This window comes from Scyliorhinus canicula, chromosome 4, assembly GCF_902713615.1.
Source record: "Scyliorhinus canicula chromosome 4, sScyCan1.1, whole genome shotgun sequence".
In the NCBI taxonomy this organism is placed as follows: Eukaryota; Metazoa; Chordata; class Chondrichthyes; order Carcharhiniformes; family Scyliorhinidae; genus Scyliorhinus; species Scyliorhinus canicula.
This window is the reverse complement of record NC_052149.1, coordinates 112,435,578-112,448,498: the sequence shown is the minus strand read 5'-3', so window position 1 is coordinate 112,448,498 and position 12,921 is coordinate 112,435,578. Positions and strand designations below refer to the sequence as shown.

At 44.9% G+C, this 12,921-nt stretch overlaps 1 protein-coding gene across 10 annotated transcripts in view; it reads left to right on the top strand.

The window, feature by feature from the left end:
- The window catches only part of LOC119964904 (BMP/retinoic acid-inducible neural-specific protein 3-like), a 209,894-nt gene that overhangs the window by 108,598 nt on the left and 88,375 nt on the right, over nucleotides 1–12,921 (top strand). For all 10 annotated transcript variants that reach the window (XM_038795008.1, XM_038795004.1, XM_038795002.1 and 7 more), the window contains exon 4: nucleotides 3,393–3,571. In XM_038795008.1, the coding sequence (XP_038650936.1) occupies nucleotides 3,393–3,571 (179 nt within the window). The remainder of the gene's footprint in view (nucleotides 1–3,392; nucleotides 3,572–12,921) is intronic.

Here is a 12,921-nt window from a genome sequence, read left to right as displayed (position 1 = left end):
CTTTCAGAGACCCCATGAGTGAAAAAAGGGATTTATTTAGTGATCTTCAAGAGCAGAATGTTTAGAGCTAGCTCTAAAATACCTCGGCATAGGAGAACTCCTTCCCCTGGAGTGATTCCCCAATCTGTGTCCCGATTGGTCACCAGATGACTGTGCTGTGTTGCCCTGAAAGAGACAATCACCCTTCCTAATAGCACTGTGGGTAAACCTATGCCACGTGGCCCACAGCGGTTCACGGAGATGACACACCACCACCATAAAAAGAACAATTAAGGATGGGAATAAATGTTGGCCGAGCCAGTGACGTCTCCGTCTCGCGAATGAGTAAACATACAATTCCCATGGCAATTTGCTCATTATGTTCTTCTGCTTCTACTCTGCATGGGGAATAACTTTCCCTCCTCAGAGCATCTTCAGGATTTGTGTTTTTCTTTCCTCAACAGGAGACCTGAATCTGAGTTGTTGGCCGACAGGTTATTGTCGGTAATTGGCAAAGTTATACATTAGGTATTCTCCTGGGTTCCGTGCTTCCAGTCACTTCCCATAAGCAGACCTCGTGTCCCCGACAACCTGAAGTTCACCTTTTCTGTTCTATCTCTCAATACCAAATAGCAAGACTCAGGAATCTTAACAGAAAACTTTTATTCCAATTTCTAGTATAATAACACAGGAATTTTCCTGTCTATATAAAAGAGGGAAATGCGTATCATTGAGCCAAGGCTTGATTTTACACCAGTAGTTGGCTTATTTACATAAATTATTGAAATGAATAGTATACAGTTATCATCATTTTCCAAAGGTTTTTTGCTCATGGAAGGCAGGGGCGGAATTTAGCATCGCTATAAACCTTGACTCACCATTTTCTAATTCAAATTTAAGGGATCTAGCTGGCCCAGACTTTTAAATATATATTTAAATGCTTGCTGGGATAATAACACAGATGATCCAGTTCCTATGGATGGGCTCTGAATTGCTGTCCCTTCATTCTATTCATAGTCAAATTACTGTTCATGATTTAATTAACTTGGCCCAGTATCTCTGCAGTATTGTATAAAGAGAAAGGAAATAATTTTTATTGATTGGCATGGCTAGTGCTGATGTGCTGATTTTACCTAACTCACCCCCTGGAAACTTCCAATTTCTTGCAGTTGCATTAGCTTCCGGGATTAATAAGAGATGTAACTGTTATGTCTGGGATGAATGACATAGATTAAATTTCTTACGACCTGACGCAAGCAGAACAGATATATTTTAAATTTTAAAAATTAGCTTGGGCAACCCAGGCATTTTGCCACAGTAATGTAAGTGGACAAACATCCAATGTGTTTAATACTGCTGGGTCTGTTATTTTAGTGATGATACAAGTCTATAGTAATACTGAAATTATCCTGTTGGCAGTTGCAGATTATAATGTAGATGTCCAAGGATGTAACTTCCACTGAGTGACAATAGGTGTCACATTGCCACTTCATGTTCAATTACTTACGCAAAATTTCTTCTGGGCATGTGTCACCCGACCTCCTGATTCAGGCCGGGTGAGATCCAGGCAGCGCAGCTATCTCTGAAGTCCAGCGTAGAGTGGGCGGCATGCTGGCACAGTGGTTAGCACTGTTGCTTCACATCTCCAGGAACCTGGGTTCGATACCTGGCTTGGGTCAATGTCTGTGCGGAGTCTGCACGTTCCCCCGGTGTCTGCGTGGGTTTCCATTGGATGCTCCAGTTTCCTCCCACAAGCCCCAAAAGAGGTGCTTGTTAGGTAATTTGGACATTCTGAATTCTCCCTCTGTGTACCCGAACAGACACCTGAGTGTGGCGACTTGGGGATTTTTCTCAGCAGCTTCATTGCAGTGTTAATGTAAGCCTACTTGTGACACTAATAAAGATTATTATTATTAAGTGAAGGAGAGGCAAATTGAAGGAGGGCATGCACCCATTTTTACGGCATGAACTGTCATAAAGCAGGTTAGTTTAAAGGACCAGTCTAATTGACAGACGAATGAGAAGGTAACCATCTCGGAAGTGGATAGCATTTTAGGGGGTGGAAGAAAATCGGAGGTCAGATAGAGATGGGGGTGTTACAGGTCAGACATCGTGGTGGCATTAAACATGGGGCGGGATGTGGCGGGTGGCGGACATGGGGGTGTCAGACATTAAAGGAAGGTCAAACATGGGAGTGTCATAAAATCAAGGGATTTGGACAACAAAAGGATCAGCGAGAGTAGGGGGTTTCGAATATTGGTGGGGTGGGTCGCCTATCGGGGTGGGTGGGGCAGTGGCAGACATTGGTTGGGGGTGTCAGACATCGGGGGAGACAAGCATTGTTGGGGGGGTTTGGACATTGGCGAGGGCGGGTGTCCGATGTCAGGGGGAGTCTAGAGGGCGGAGAGCATGGGGGAGGGGGAATGGTGCATTTGGAGAGGGGGGGGAGACCCATGAGGAAGTGGTAGTCGTGGGTGGGTCGAGTTCCCTGGGGGAGTCAGCGCTGTGGGGAAAGTCCTGGGAGGAGGCCGATCTGCTGTCAATAGTTACTCGGTAATTAGGAGAGGTTTTAGTTCTTTTAACTTTTACTGGGTAACTATTTGTGTAACACAGCCAGAATCACCTGCAGTTTGCGCTTTTCGCAGCATGGGGAAATTGCCCAGAGGAAATTAGCACTTACCTTTGAAGTTCTGGAAGGGGTTTCCCAGTGCATCTTTAGAGTACCCCCCAAATCCAACTCAAGGAAGCTTGGAAGTTATGGCCCTGGCTTAGACTACAGGAAGGTAATTTTAACCCCCATTTCAGGTGTGGTTGGGATGGGTGAGAGGTGAAATCTTAATGATTTCAAGCAACAACCCAAGCAATATGAATCTGCACAGTTGCTCTTTTATCTGCGGTGAGAGCTGGAGCCAGTGACCATTTTGCTTTCAGGAGAGAGGGCTAGCCATTAAAACATTGTGTGAAGCTGAGTACCATTTTAAGAAGGACTGTAGTTTTACTGCTGTTGTCTGTATTTCCCTGGACTTGGGAAGCCAGACAGATAAAGGATATGAGAGGGGCTGGATCCATCAGGATCTTTGTATTATGCTTATGGGCCAGAGGCTACATCGGAAAAGTCCTACCCTCCGCATTGGGATAGTGCCTGATGATATGATCTCTTCGCCTGTGCTTTATGCCATTCACCATAAAAATGACAATAATACCTCTGCAATATACCTTGTTCTCTAGGGGTTTTGTAACAGTGATTATGTTAATGGACTAGTAATTAAGAGAGGTCTGGGCGGATGATCCGGAGGAAAAGGAGAAATGCATTCTTTGCTGTTACCTCTCATCCTAAAATTACCTGACTACCTGTATCTCATCAGTATTGCCAAGTTATACTCCGACTGCTGATTATTTTCTTTGCTGTTCAGGGGAAGAATCGCTGACTATTTTCGTGGACAAACAGAAGTTGAATAGGAAAACTGATCTCAATAATAATTCTGCTATCAGTTTGGACACACTTCACCAGCTGGCTGCCTCCTATTTCATAGACCGAGAGACCACATTGCGGAAGCTCCACGAGATCCAAATCACCTCTTCAGCAATCAAGGTAATCATTCCTACTCTTAAACGTACGCATTGGCCTCCCTTTGCTGTCCTCATCCCTTACCCACAGTTCACACTACATGCCACCCTTTATCAAATCCATCTTTTGCCCACAGGACATACCGTTCATCCTCTGAAACTCAACAACTCCACCCCAACCAATACCTTCCTCTGTCATGCAGCTATTGTCAGCTGTTCCATTTAACAAGCCACCATGCACCCACTGTGTCATGGCCACTGGAAAAGGACTCAACAGAAATTCCTATGGATCTTCCTTCACTCCAACAACAGACCCACAGCTTGCCATTCAACATAAAAATGACAATACTACCTCTGCAATATACCTTGTTCTCTTGGGGTTTTGTAACAGTGATTATGTTAATGGTCTAGTAATTAAGAGAGGTCTGGGCGGATGATCCAAAGACATGAGTTGAAATCTCACCCTGGGATCTGGTAGAATTTAAATTCAATTAATGAATAAATCTGGAATTAAAAAATTGGTATCAGCAATGGAGACCGTGGTAACAACCTATTGGGGTACATTAATGTTGCTGACGGAAGGATTCTGCTTTCTTCACCCAGTTTGGTTGGCTACAGATCTAAAGAAATACGGTTGACTCTTAGATACTCTCTGCAGTAGCTGAACAAACCACTACAAGAAATTCTAATGAGACTCCCTATCTAACAGCACCATGGGCACACCTGCACCACTTCGCTACAGAGTTGGTGGATGCACTGGCAGTAATCTTCCTAGAATCCTTAAATTCGGGAAATGTCCCAGAGGATTGGAAACCTGCTAATGTAACACCTTTATTCAAAAAAGGAGGGAGACAGAGAGCAAGTAACTATAGGCCAGTTAGCTTAACTTCTGACATTGGGAAAATGTTAGAGTCCATTATAAAGGATTTAATGGTCAGCATTTAGAAATGCATAATATAAACAAGTGGAGACAGCATGGCTTCATGAAGGGAAAAGCATGTTTCACAAATTTATTAGAATTATTTGAGATGGTAAAGAGCTGCATAGATGAAGAGAAACCAGTAGATGTAATATACTTGGATTACTAAAAGCATCCGATAAGGTACCGCACCAAATGCTACTTGATAAGATGGTGTTGGAGATAGTATAGAAGCGCGTTTAAATGATTGGCTAACTGGGAGAAAGCAGAGAGCTGGGATAAGAGGAGTGTTTTCATAGTGGCAATCTGTAACTAGTGGAGTGCCACAGGGATCTGTGCTGGGGCTACAATTATTCACAATCTATATTAATGACTTGGACAAGGGAAGTGAATGGACTATTGCCAAGTTTGCCGATGACACAAAAACAGGTGGGAAGGCAAGTGGCGAGGGTGATGCAGAGTCTACAGAGGGATATACACAGGTTAAGTGAATGGACAAAAAATTGTTAGATGAAATATAATGTGGGAAACTATGGAGTTATGCACTATGGTAGGAAGAATAAAGGAGCTGAATATTTTTTAAGTGGAGAAAGAATGCAAAAATCTACAGCACAGAGGGATTTGGGGTTCCTCATGCATATATCACAAAAGGGTAACATGCAAGTTTAGCAGGTAACATAAAAGTCCTGCTAAAACTATACGAGACACTAGTTAGACCATACCTAGAATACTGTAAATAGTTTTAGTCCCCTTATCTAAGGAAATATATACTGGCATTGTAGTCAGTCCAGAGAAGGTTCACTAGGTTGATCCCTGGTATGGATGGATTTTCTTATGAGGAGAGGTTGAGTAGATTGGATCTGTACTCATTGGAGTTAAGAAGAATGAGCATATTGAGACATATAGGATTCTCAGGGAGCTTGAGGGTTGATGCTGAAAGTGTGTTACTCTTGTCGGAGAGTCTAGGACCAGAGGGCATAATCTCAGAGTAAAGGGTCGCCTATTTAAGACAGAGATGAGGAGGAATTCATTCTCTCTGAGGGGTGTAAATCTGTGGAATTCTTTATCGCAGAGAGTTGTAGAGGCTAGGTCACCAAGAAGTGTGTTTGAGACTGAGATCAACAGATTTTTAATCAGCAAGGAATCAAGGGTCATTGGGATAAGGCAGGAAAGTGGACTTGAGGATTATCAGATCAGCCGTGATCTCATTGAATGGCGGAGCAGACCCGTTGGACCAAGTGGCCTACTTCTTCTTCTAAGCCTTATGGTCTTACTAATGATATTTTAGTCCTGAAAGAGCTGGTCTATTTTCTGTAGCAATCACTTTTCATTCTGAGAGACAGATGGCTCCATTCTAATTGAATCTAACCTGATATAGCATGTGCGTTTGATTATATTGCGAGGAATGACTTGACCTTAACATTTTTTTAAATGCCAGTACATTTCCTCGAGCCTTCCTCATGGTAAGTTGGTTAACAGACTATTTCATATCAACAGCAACATTTTGGCATGATCTAGCATGATGTCACATGATATAAAGCATGAGGTAATATCTTCCTGCCAAGAGGAAGCTCACTGTGTCACTTCAAGACTCCAAAGTCCAATTCTTATTCAGTAAACAGAGGCCCCGATTTTAACCCAACCCACCTTCTAGGAATAGGGCAGGCACAAGGCTAAAATCAGGAAAACCGCCTTACTGTCGATGAAGGCCCACTGGCCAACATTGGCACTCTATCTGTACCTGACTGTCAAAACAAGGGAGCTGCATGATGGTGAGTATGACAAATAAAGATGCAGTGGTGTTATATGGTCCTGGGTGCAATTTGAACTGGCCCGAAATCCCATCCGGTAGCAATCATGTCCAATAAAACGTATTGACATTGACTTCACAAACTAACATGACTGGAATGCATTAAAGGAGTAGTTACCTGCAGGGACCCGGTGCCTACACTTAATTGAAGGGATATTAACCTGCAGAGATTCACTGCGTATTCCCTTTTTTGAGGCAGTGCTGAGCTTCCAGTAATTTTTCCTTGAGCTACGCTATGTCCCAGACAAAGTGGTCCTCTTCTGGCAGAGCGAATTACCCTCATTGTACAACCCACCTGACCCTCATTCCATTGAAATGTGTGGAATGAAGATCAGACAGGTCCTATAAAGAACAAGCATTCTACTCTTCCTGTTGAGCACTCCGGTGATGAAGGTTTAAAACCACTTGTCCAAAGTGTTATTCTGCTGATGTATGGTCTTCAACACTGCAAGATGTAACTGCTCTTAGTTTTTGAACCAATTTCTGGGTAGATCACAGCTCAAAATGGGTTTTTCAGGTGTGATTGCAAGGTAGATATCAAGATGAGTTTCATTGGTGGTTGGTCAGGGAGCATTACTGATAGGAACATGCTTTTCAATTTCAAGCTGCAGTTCAGCAGCATTTACCATTTTAAGATGATTTTTGCCCATAAATGGAGTATGATTTAAGGAATGTAGAATCTGTTAGATTTGCAATTTTTTAATCTACCACCTGTGTTGCTCCTCAAGATAAGTTCGATATCATGCCATTTGATCATCAGAATTTTTGATCATGTAATGCGCAGTATGTCGTGCTGTTTTGAAGGTGGAGATGTGAACAGTTAAAGCCATAAAGTCGAAGCGTTAACTAAACACAGGCTTAGTCAGGCCATGTTTAATTGCTGATTGGTTAGGGCATCTTTTGATAGCACATGTTTGTACATTTCTCACCTCAGATTTAATAAGTAACTATTGAACTTAGGATTGTTTTTAATATGAGTGGAAAAGTTTGTCATTTGAATGCTACATGAGGGGGCTGCATTGTGTGCTTCCCCACTGGTGGATTTGGAAGTTGGGAGTACAGGTAAATCTAGTGGGTGGCATTCCCACTGGCTAGCATCCGCCCCAACCTCTATGAAATTTTATGTGGGGGGAGGAGGGGTGGCAAGGGATGCGTCATGTGGCCCATCCATCTTTGGGCATTTAATAATTATATAATAATCGCTTATTGTCACAAGTAGGCTTCAATGAAGTTACTGTGAAAAGCTCCTCATCGACACATTCCGGCACCTGTTTGGGGAGGCTGGTGCGGGTATTGAACCCGCACTCCTGGCCTTGTTCTGCATTATAAGCCAACTGTTTAGCTCACCATGCTAAACCAGCCCCTTTGAGGCCCTGAGGTGTCCAATTATTTTCCCCACAGCAGGGAAGGCCCAAGCCATGGGACAAGTGCAGGCATGTATCAGACAATGAGGGTACCTCCTTTAGGAGGCTCTTTGGGCCCGCAGAAGGCACCTACCATATTAATTTCCCCCCTTTCCCTTTGCCACCCTCCACCTCACCCCTCCCCCTCCCCCCAAACCCCCACCCCAGCCTCTTGAACCTGGCTTCCACCCCCTTCATGCCTCCTGCAGAGAACCCTGAGCCTAGACTTTGCTGTGTTCCTCAGCATTGAGGAATACCTGTCATCCAGCAATGCTCCGTTCTCATGATGATGCTTCTGGCACTACAGAGCTGCCGACCAAACTGATTGATCACAACTATCTCAGGTGGGATTTCCTCCTAAGCGAGGAGAGAAGTCTCGCTGTAAAGCATTCAATTGCTCTGGGGCAGCCATTAGAATTATTCAAGCTCCCCACTCCCCATGCTCCTCAATGCCCTGAGCTGGGGTGTGGAGCATGGACCACTGCGCCCAGTAAAATTCAACCCCAGACGTAATCTCTTAATAGATTCTAATAGGTCTTTCTCACTTTTCATTGATTTCATGGTGCTGCTTATTTTTCTCCTTTTCCCTCCCTTTTTTCTGCCTTTCTTCCCTTTCACTTTTCTCTTTCCTTTCCAGTTGGTGATGGTGTGTGGCATGGCAGGAACACCGGTAAAAGTTGTACTTTTTGGTGGCTTGTGCCAGGTGACAAAAAAGGGAGTCACGAGGCAAATTATGCAGAATGACAGAGTCAAGAACATGGACCCAGGTTTTTTAGCCCAACTAGTCCATGTTGTTGTTTATCCTCCAGCCAAGTAGTAATCCTAATTCTACAGGACCATCCTGTCCCTATATCAATTCCCTATTAATCCACTTTCTTCATACTGAAGAATTTTTGTTTCATGTGTTTCCACAAAGAAAGAGCATTGTTCCGCAGATCTCATTGTGTTATAAAGTATCTGCTGTGTGTTAGATCTGATACAGAGCGATTGTGTTGTAAAGTGTGCTGTGTGTTAGATCTGATACAGAGCGATTGTGTTGTAAAGTGTGCTGTGTGTTAGATCTGATACAGAGCGATTGTGTTGTAAAGTGGCTGTTGTGTGTTAGATCTGATACAGAGCGATCGTGTTGTAAAGTATCTGTTGTGTGTTAGATCAGATACAGAACGATTGTGTTGTAAAGTCTGTTGTGTGTTCGATCTGATACAGAGCGATTGTGTTGTAAAGTCTGTTGTGTGTTCGACCTGATACAGAGCAATTGTGTTATAAAATGTCTGTTGGGTGTTAGATCTGATACAGAGCGATTGTATTGTAAAGTATCTGTTGTGTGTTAGATCTGATACAGAGCGATCGTGTTGTAAAGTGTCTGTTGTGTGTTAGATCAGAAACAGAGCGATTGTGTTGTAAAGTCTGTTGTGTGTTCGATCTAATACAGAGCGATTGTGTTGTAAAGTCTGTTGTGTGTTAGATCTGATACAGAGCGATTGTGTTGTAAAGTGCCTGTTGTGTGTGAGATCTGATACAGAGCGATTGTGTTGTAAAGTGTCTGGTATGTGTTGGATCTAATTCAACAAGTTGGGCTGGTATTATCCATTTGGGAGACTATGGGCTGGATCCTCCATTTGGGAGAGTCCCGCCGGAGCTGGATTGCACTAGTTTTATGATTGTCTTGTGGTTGTAAAGCAGGATGCAATTCTGTGTTCCATGCAACGCAAATTATGCATGGCGTGGAATGGGAGGGATTCACAGGGAATCCTGCTATCATGCTGCAGTATTAAGCTGGTGGACTGATAGTAAGATTCAACGGCCATGCGCAGCAAATCAGCCCCAACCACACAGCAGCCTCTACCCAGATTACGTGGGTGCTCCCCCACATCAAAGTACAGGGGTGATCCAGCCCATCCTCCACTCAAGGACCCCTGTAAAATGGGGAATGCCACAGGGACCCCTGTATTAGGTAGACAGAGCCCCCACAAGGACCCCTGTAATAGGGGGAGCCTCCAAACGGACCCCTGTAATAGGGGGACCCTCTCCCCCTGGGACCCCTGTAATAGGGGGACCACTTACCGGATCACATGTGATAGGATGACCCCTCACAGGGACCCCTGTGATAGGGGGACCCCCCACATGGACCCACTGTCTGAAGGAACCCCCTCCACACACCACCCCAAACAGCGGCCCCTCCCACACACTGACCACCATGTCTCCTGAAAAGGGTCCCCTCTTTGGAAGCTAGAGAGCAGTCCAAACAGGGGCATTGGAACACATTGTAGCTATAATACTTACCTTGCAGCTCCATATGTCATTCCTCGAAGGAGTGCAGCTGTGCCTGTGCCTGGTTCCCACAGATCAACTCTCTGCAGGCCATTCATAGCTTTTAAGTAGTGATCTGTGATTGACAGCTTGTAAAAGCCACTGGCAGCTATGACCCATTCATATCCTTTCACACTTCAGTGGCCTAAGTGGTGAAATCCCCATGTTTGTAAACATTGACCACACCAAAGAGATGTAAGTTGCACTAAGTGCATTCCAATAACTTAAGCATGTGATTTCACTTACCTTACCTCTCTACTTTAATAGGGACCAAACTAATGAACCTTCTCTGGACTGCCTACAATCCCTGTGCATCTTTCCTTAGATCAGGGGACCAAAACTGTTTGCAAAGTTGTAATAAATGGGTAATTTTCGGTTGGCAAGCTGTTACAAGTGGAGTGCCATAGGGGTCAGTGCTATGGCCTCAACTAAACACAATCTATTGGTGTGTTCTACCGACTGTGTTACGCCTGAAAAGCAGCATTGCGCGGCATGGCCAGTAGATGCCATGAGTTCCCTCTTCTGAGATCTACCAAGCTCTTCATGCCTCACGAGATCTAATGTAATCTTGCGAGACGTTGCGATGTGCATCCCACCTATTGTGGACTGATCACTTTTGATAAAATCTTCCTATTAAAGTGAAATAGCTTGTCTCACTCTAATATCCACTCCCACGATCTAACAACGATGTTCGGTTCTAACCCCCTCACCTTTGGATACCTCGGGCATGTGCCATTCAGTGTTGGTCTCCACATATGGAGACCAGATGGAATGGCACTCGTGGGGTCCCCCAGGGGATTGGAGGCCCCCAGGTGCTTGCCCTCTGGGCAGGTTGGCACCCTGGCATTGCCGGTGCCACCCAGGCACCTTGCAATACCAGCCTGGCACCCTGGAAATGCCACCCATGGCATCCTTGCAGTGCCACCTGGATGCCAGCCTGGCACTGCTAAGGTGCCCAGGTGGCATTGCAAACTGGCAGGGGCACTGACAGGGTGGCTGGTTGGTGGTGTCACCTTGGCATATTTCCCATGACAAGGATCAGGCCGGGGGTGTCCTATATGGGTGCGGGGGGGAGTCTGAGGACCACCTTATCGGAGGACTCCCCCCCCCCCACATTGGGGGGGGGGGGGGGTCGAGAGTTCTGGACACCATTTTTAAATGGCGTCCCGATCCCCTCCTGCACTGACGCATTCCAGTGAGCGGAGCTCCTCACTGAAGGAAATGGGACTAATTCTGGCCTCATCGGGGAGTTCCCCACTGAGACTCTGGGAAAAGAGTTCTGCTCGATAGCATGGGGTTTAGAGACATAGAGTTATAGATGTTCACAGCATGGAAACAGGTCCTTCGGCCCAGCTTGTCCATGTTGTCCAGTTTCTATCTCTAAGCTGGTGTCATTTGCCTGCATTTGGCCCATATCCCGCTACACCCACCCTGCCCATGTAACTGTATAACTGCTTTTTGAAGAAAAAAATTGTACCTGCCTCTACTACTGCCTCTGGCAGCCCGTTTCAGATGCTCACCACCCTCTGTGTGAAAATATTTCCCCTCTCGTCTCTTTTGTATCTCTCCCCTCTCATCTTAAACAGATGCCTTCTAGTTCTAGACTCCTCTACCTTTGGGAAAAGATGTTGACTATCTACCTTATCTATGCTCCTCATTATTTTACAGACCTCTATAAGATCACCCCTAAGCCTTCTACGCTCCTGGGAAAAAATTCCCAGTCTATCCAGCCTCTCCTTATAACTCAATCATCAAGTCTTTGTAACATCCTCATAAATCTTGTCTTCACTCTTTCTAGTTTAACAATATTCTTTCTATAATAGGGTGAACAGAACTGAACATATTATTTCATGTGTGATCTTACCAATGTCTCCCTACCATTTTCTCCAGTAATTTCCCTACCACAGGGAAATACAGGCCAGTGAGCCTTACATCAGTGGTAGGGAAAATACTGGAGAAAATTCTTTGAGACAGGATCTACTCCCATTTGGAAGCAAATGGATGTATTAGCAAGAGGCAGCACAGTTTTGTGAAGGGGAGGTCATATCTCACTAACTTGATAGAGATTTTTGAAGAGGTCACAAAGATGATTGATGCAGGTAGGGCAGTGGATGTTGTCTATATGGACTTCAGTAAGGCCTTTGACAAGGTCCCTCATGGCAGACTGATACAAAAGGTAAAGTCACACAGGACCAGGGGTGAGCTGGTAAGGTGGATACAGAACTGGCTAGGTCATAGAAGGCAGAGAGTAGCAATGGAAGGGTGCTTTTCTGATTGGAGGGCTGTGACTCGTGGTGTTCCGCTGGGATCAGTGCTGTTCGTAGTATAGATAAATGATTTGGAGGAAAATGTAACTGGTCTGATTCGTAAGTTTGCAGACGACACAAAGGTTGGTGGAATTGAGGATAGCTATGAGGACTGTCAGAGGAAACAGCAAGATTTAGATCATTTGGAGACTTGGGCGGAGAGATGGCAGATGGAGTTTAGTCCGGACAAATGTGAGGTAATGAATTTTAGAAGGTCTACTGCAGGTAGGGAATAGACAGTGAATCGTAGAACCCTCAAGAGTATTGACACTCAGAGAGATCTAGGTGTACAGGTCCACAGGTCACTGAAAGGGGCAACACAGGTGGAGAAGGTAGTCAAGAAGGCATACAGCATGCTTGCCATCATTGGCCGGGGCATTGAGTATAAGAATTGGCAAGTCATGTTGCAGCCTTAGTTCGGCCACACTTGGAGTATAGTGTTCAATTCTGGTCGCCACACTACCAGGAGGATGTGGAGGCTTTAGAGAGGGTACAGAAGAGATTTACCAGGATGCAGCCTGGTATGGAGGGCATTAGCTATGAGGAGTGGATGGCCATTAATTGGCCAGCTAGCATAACATTGACTGTGGCTGGGCACGTGTTTTAAACCCCCTTTTGTGCCTGTTG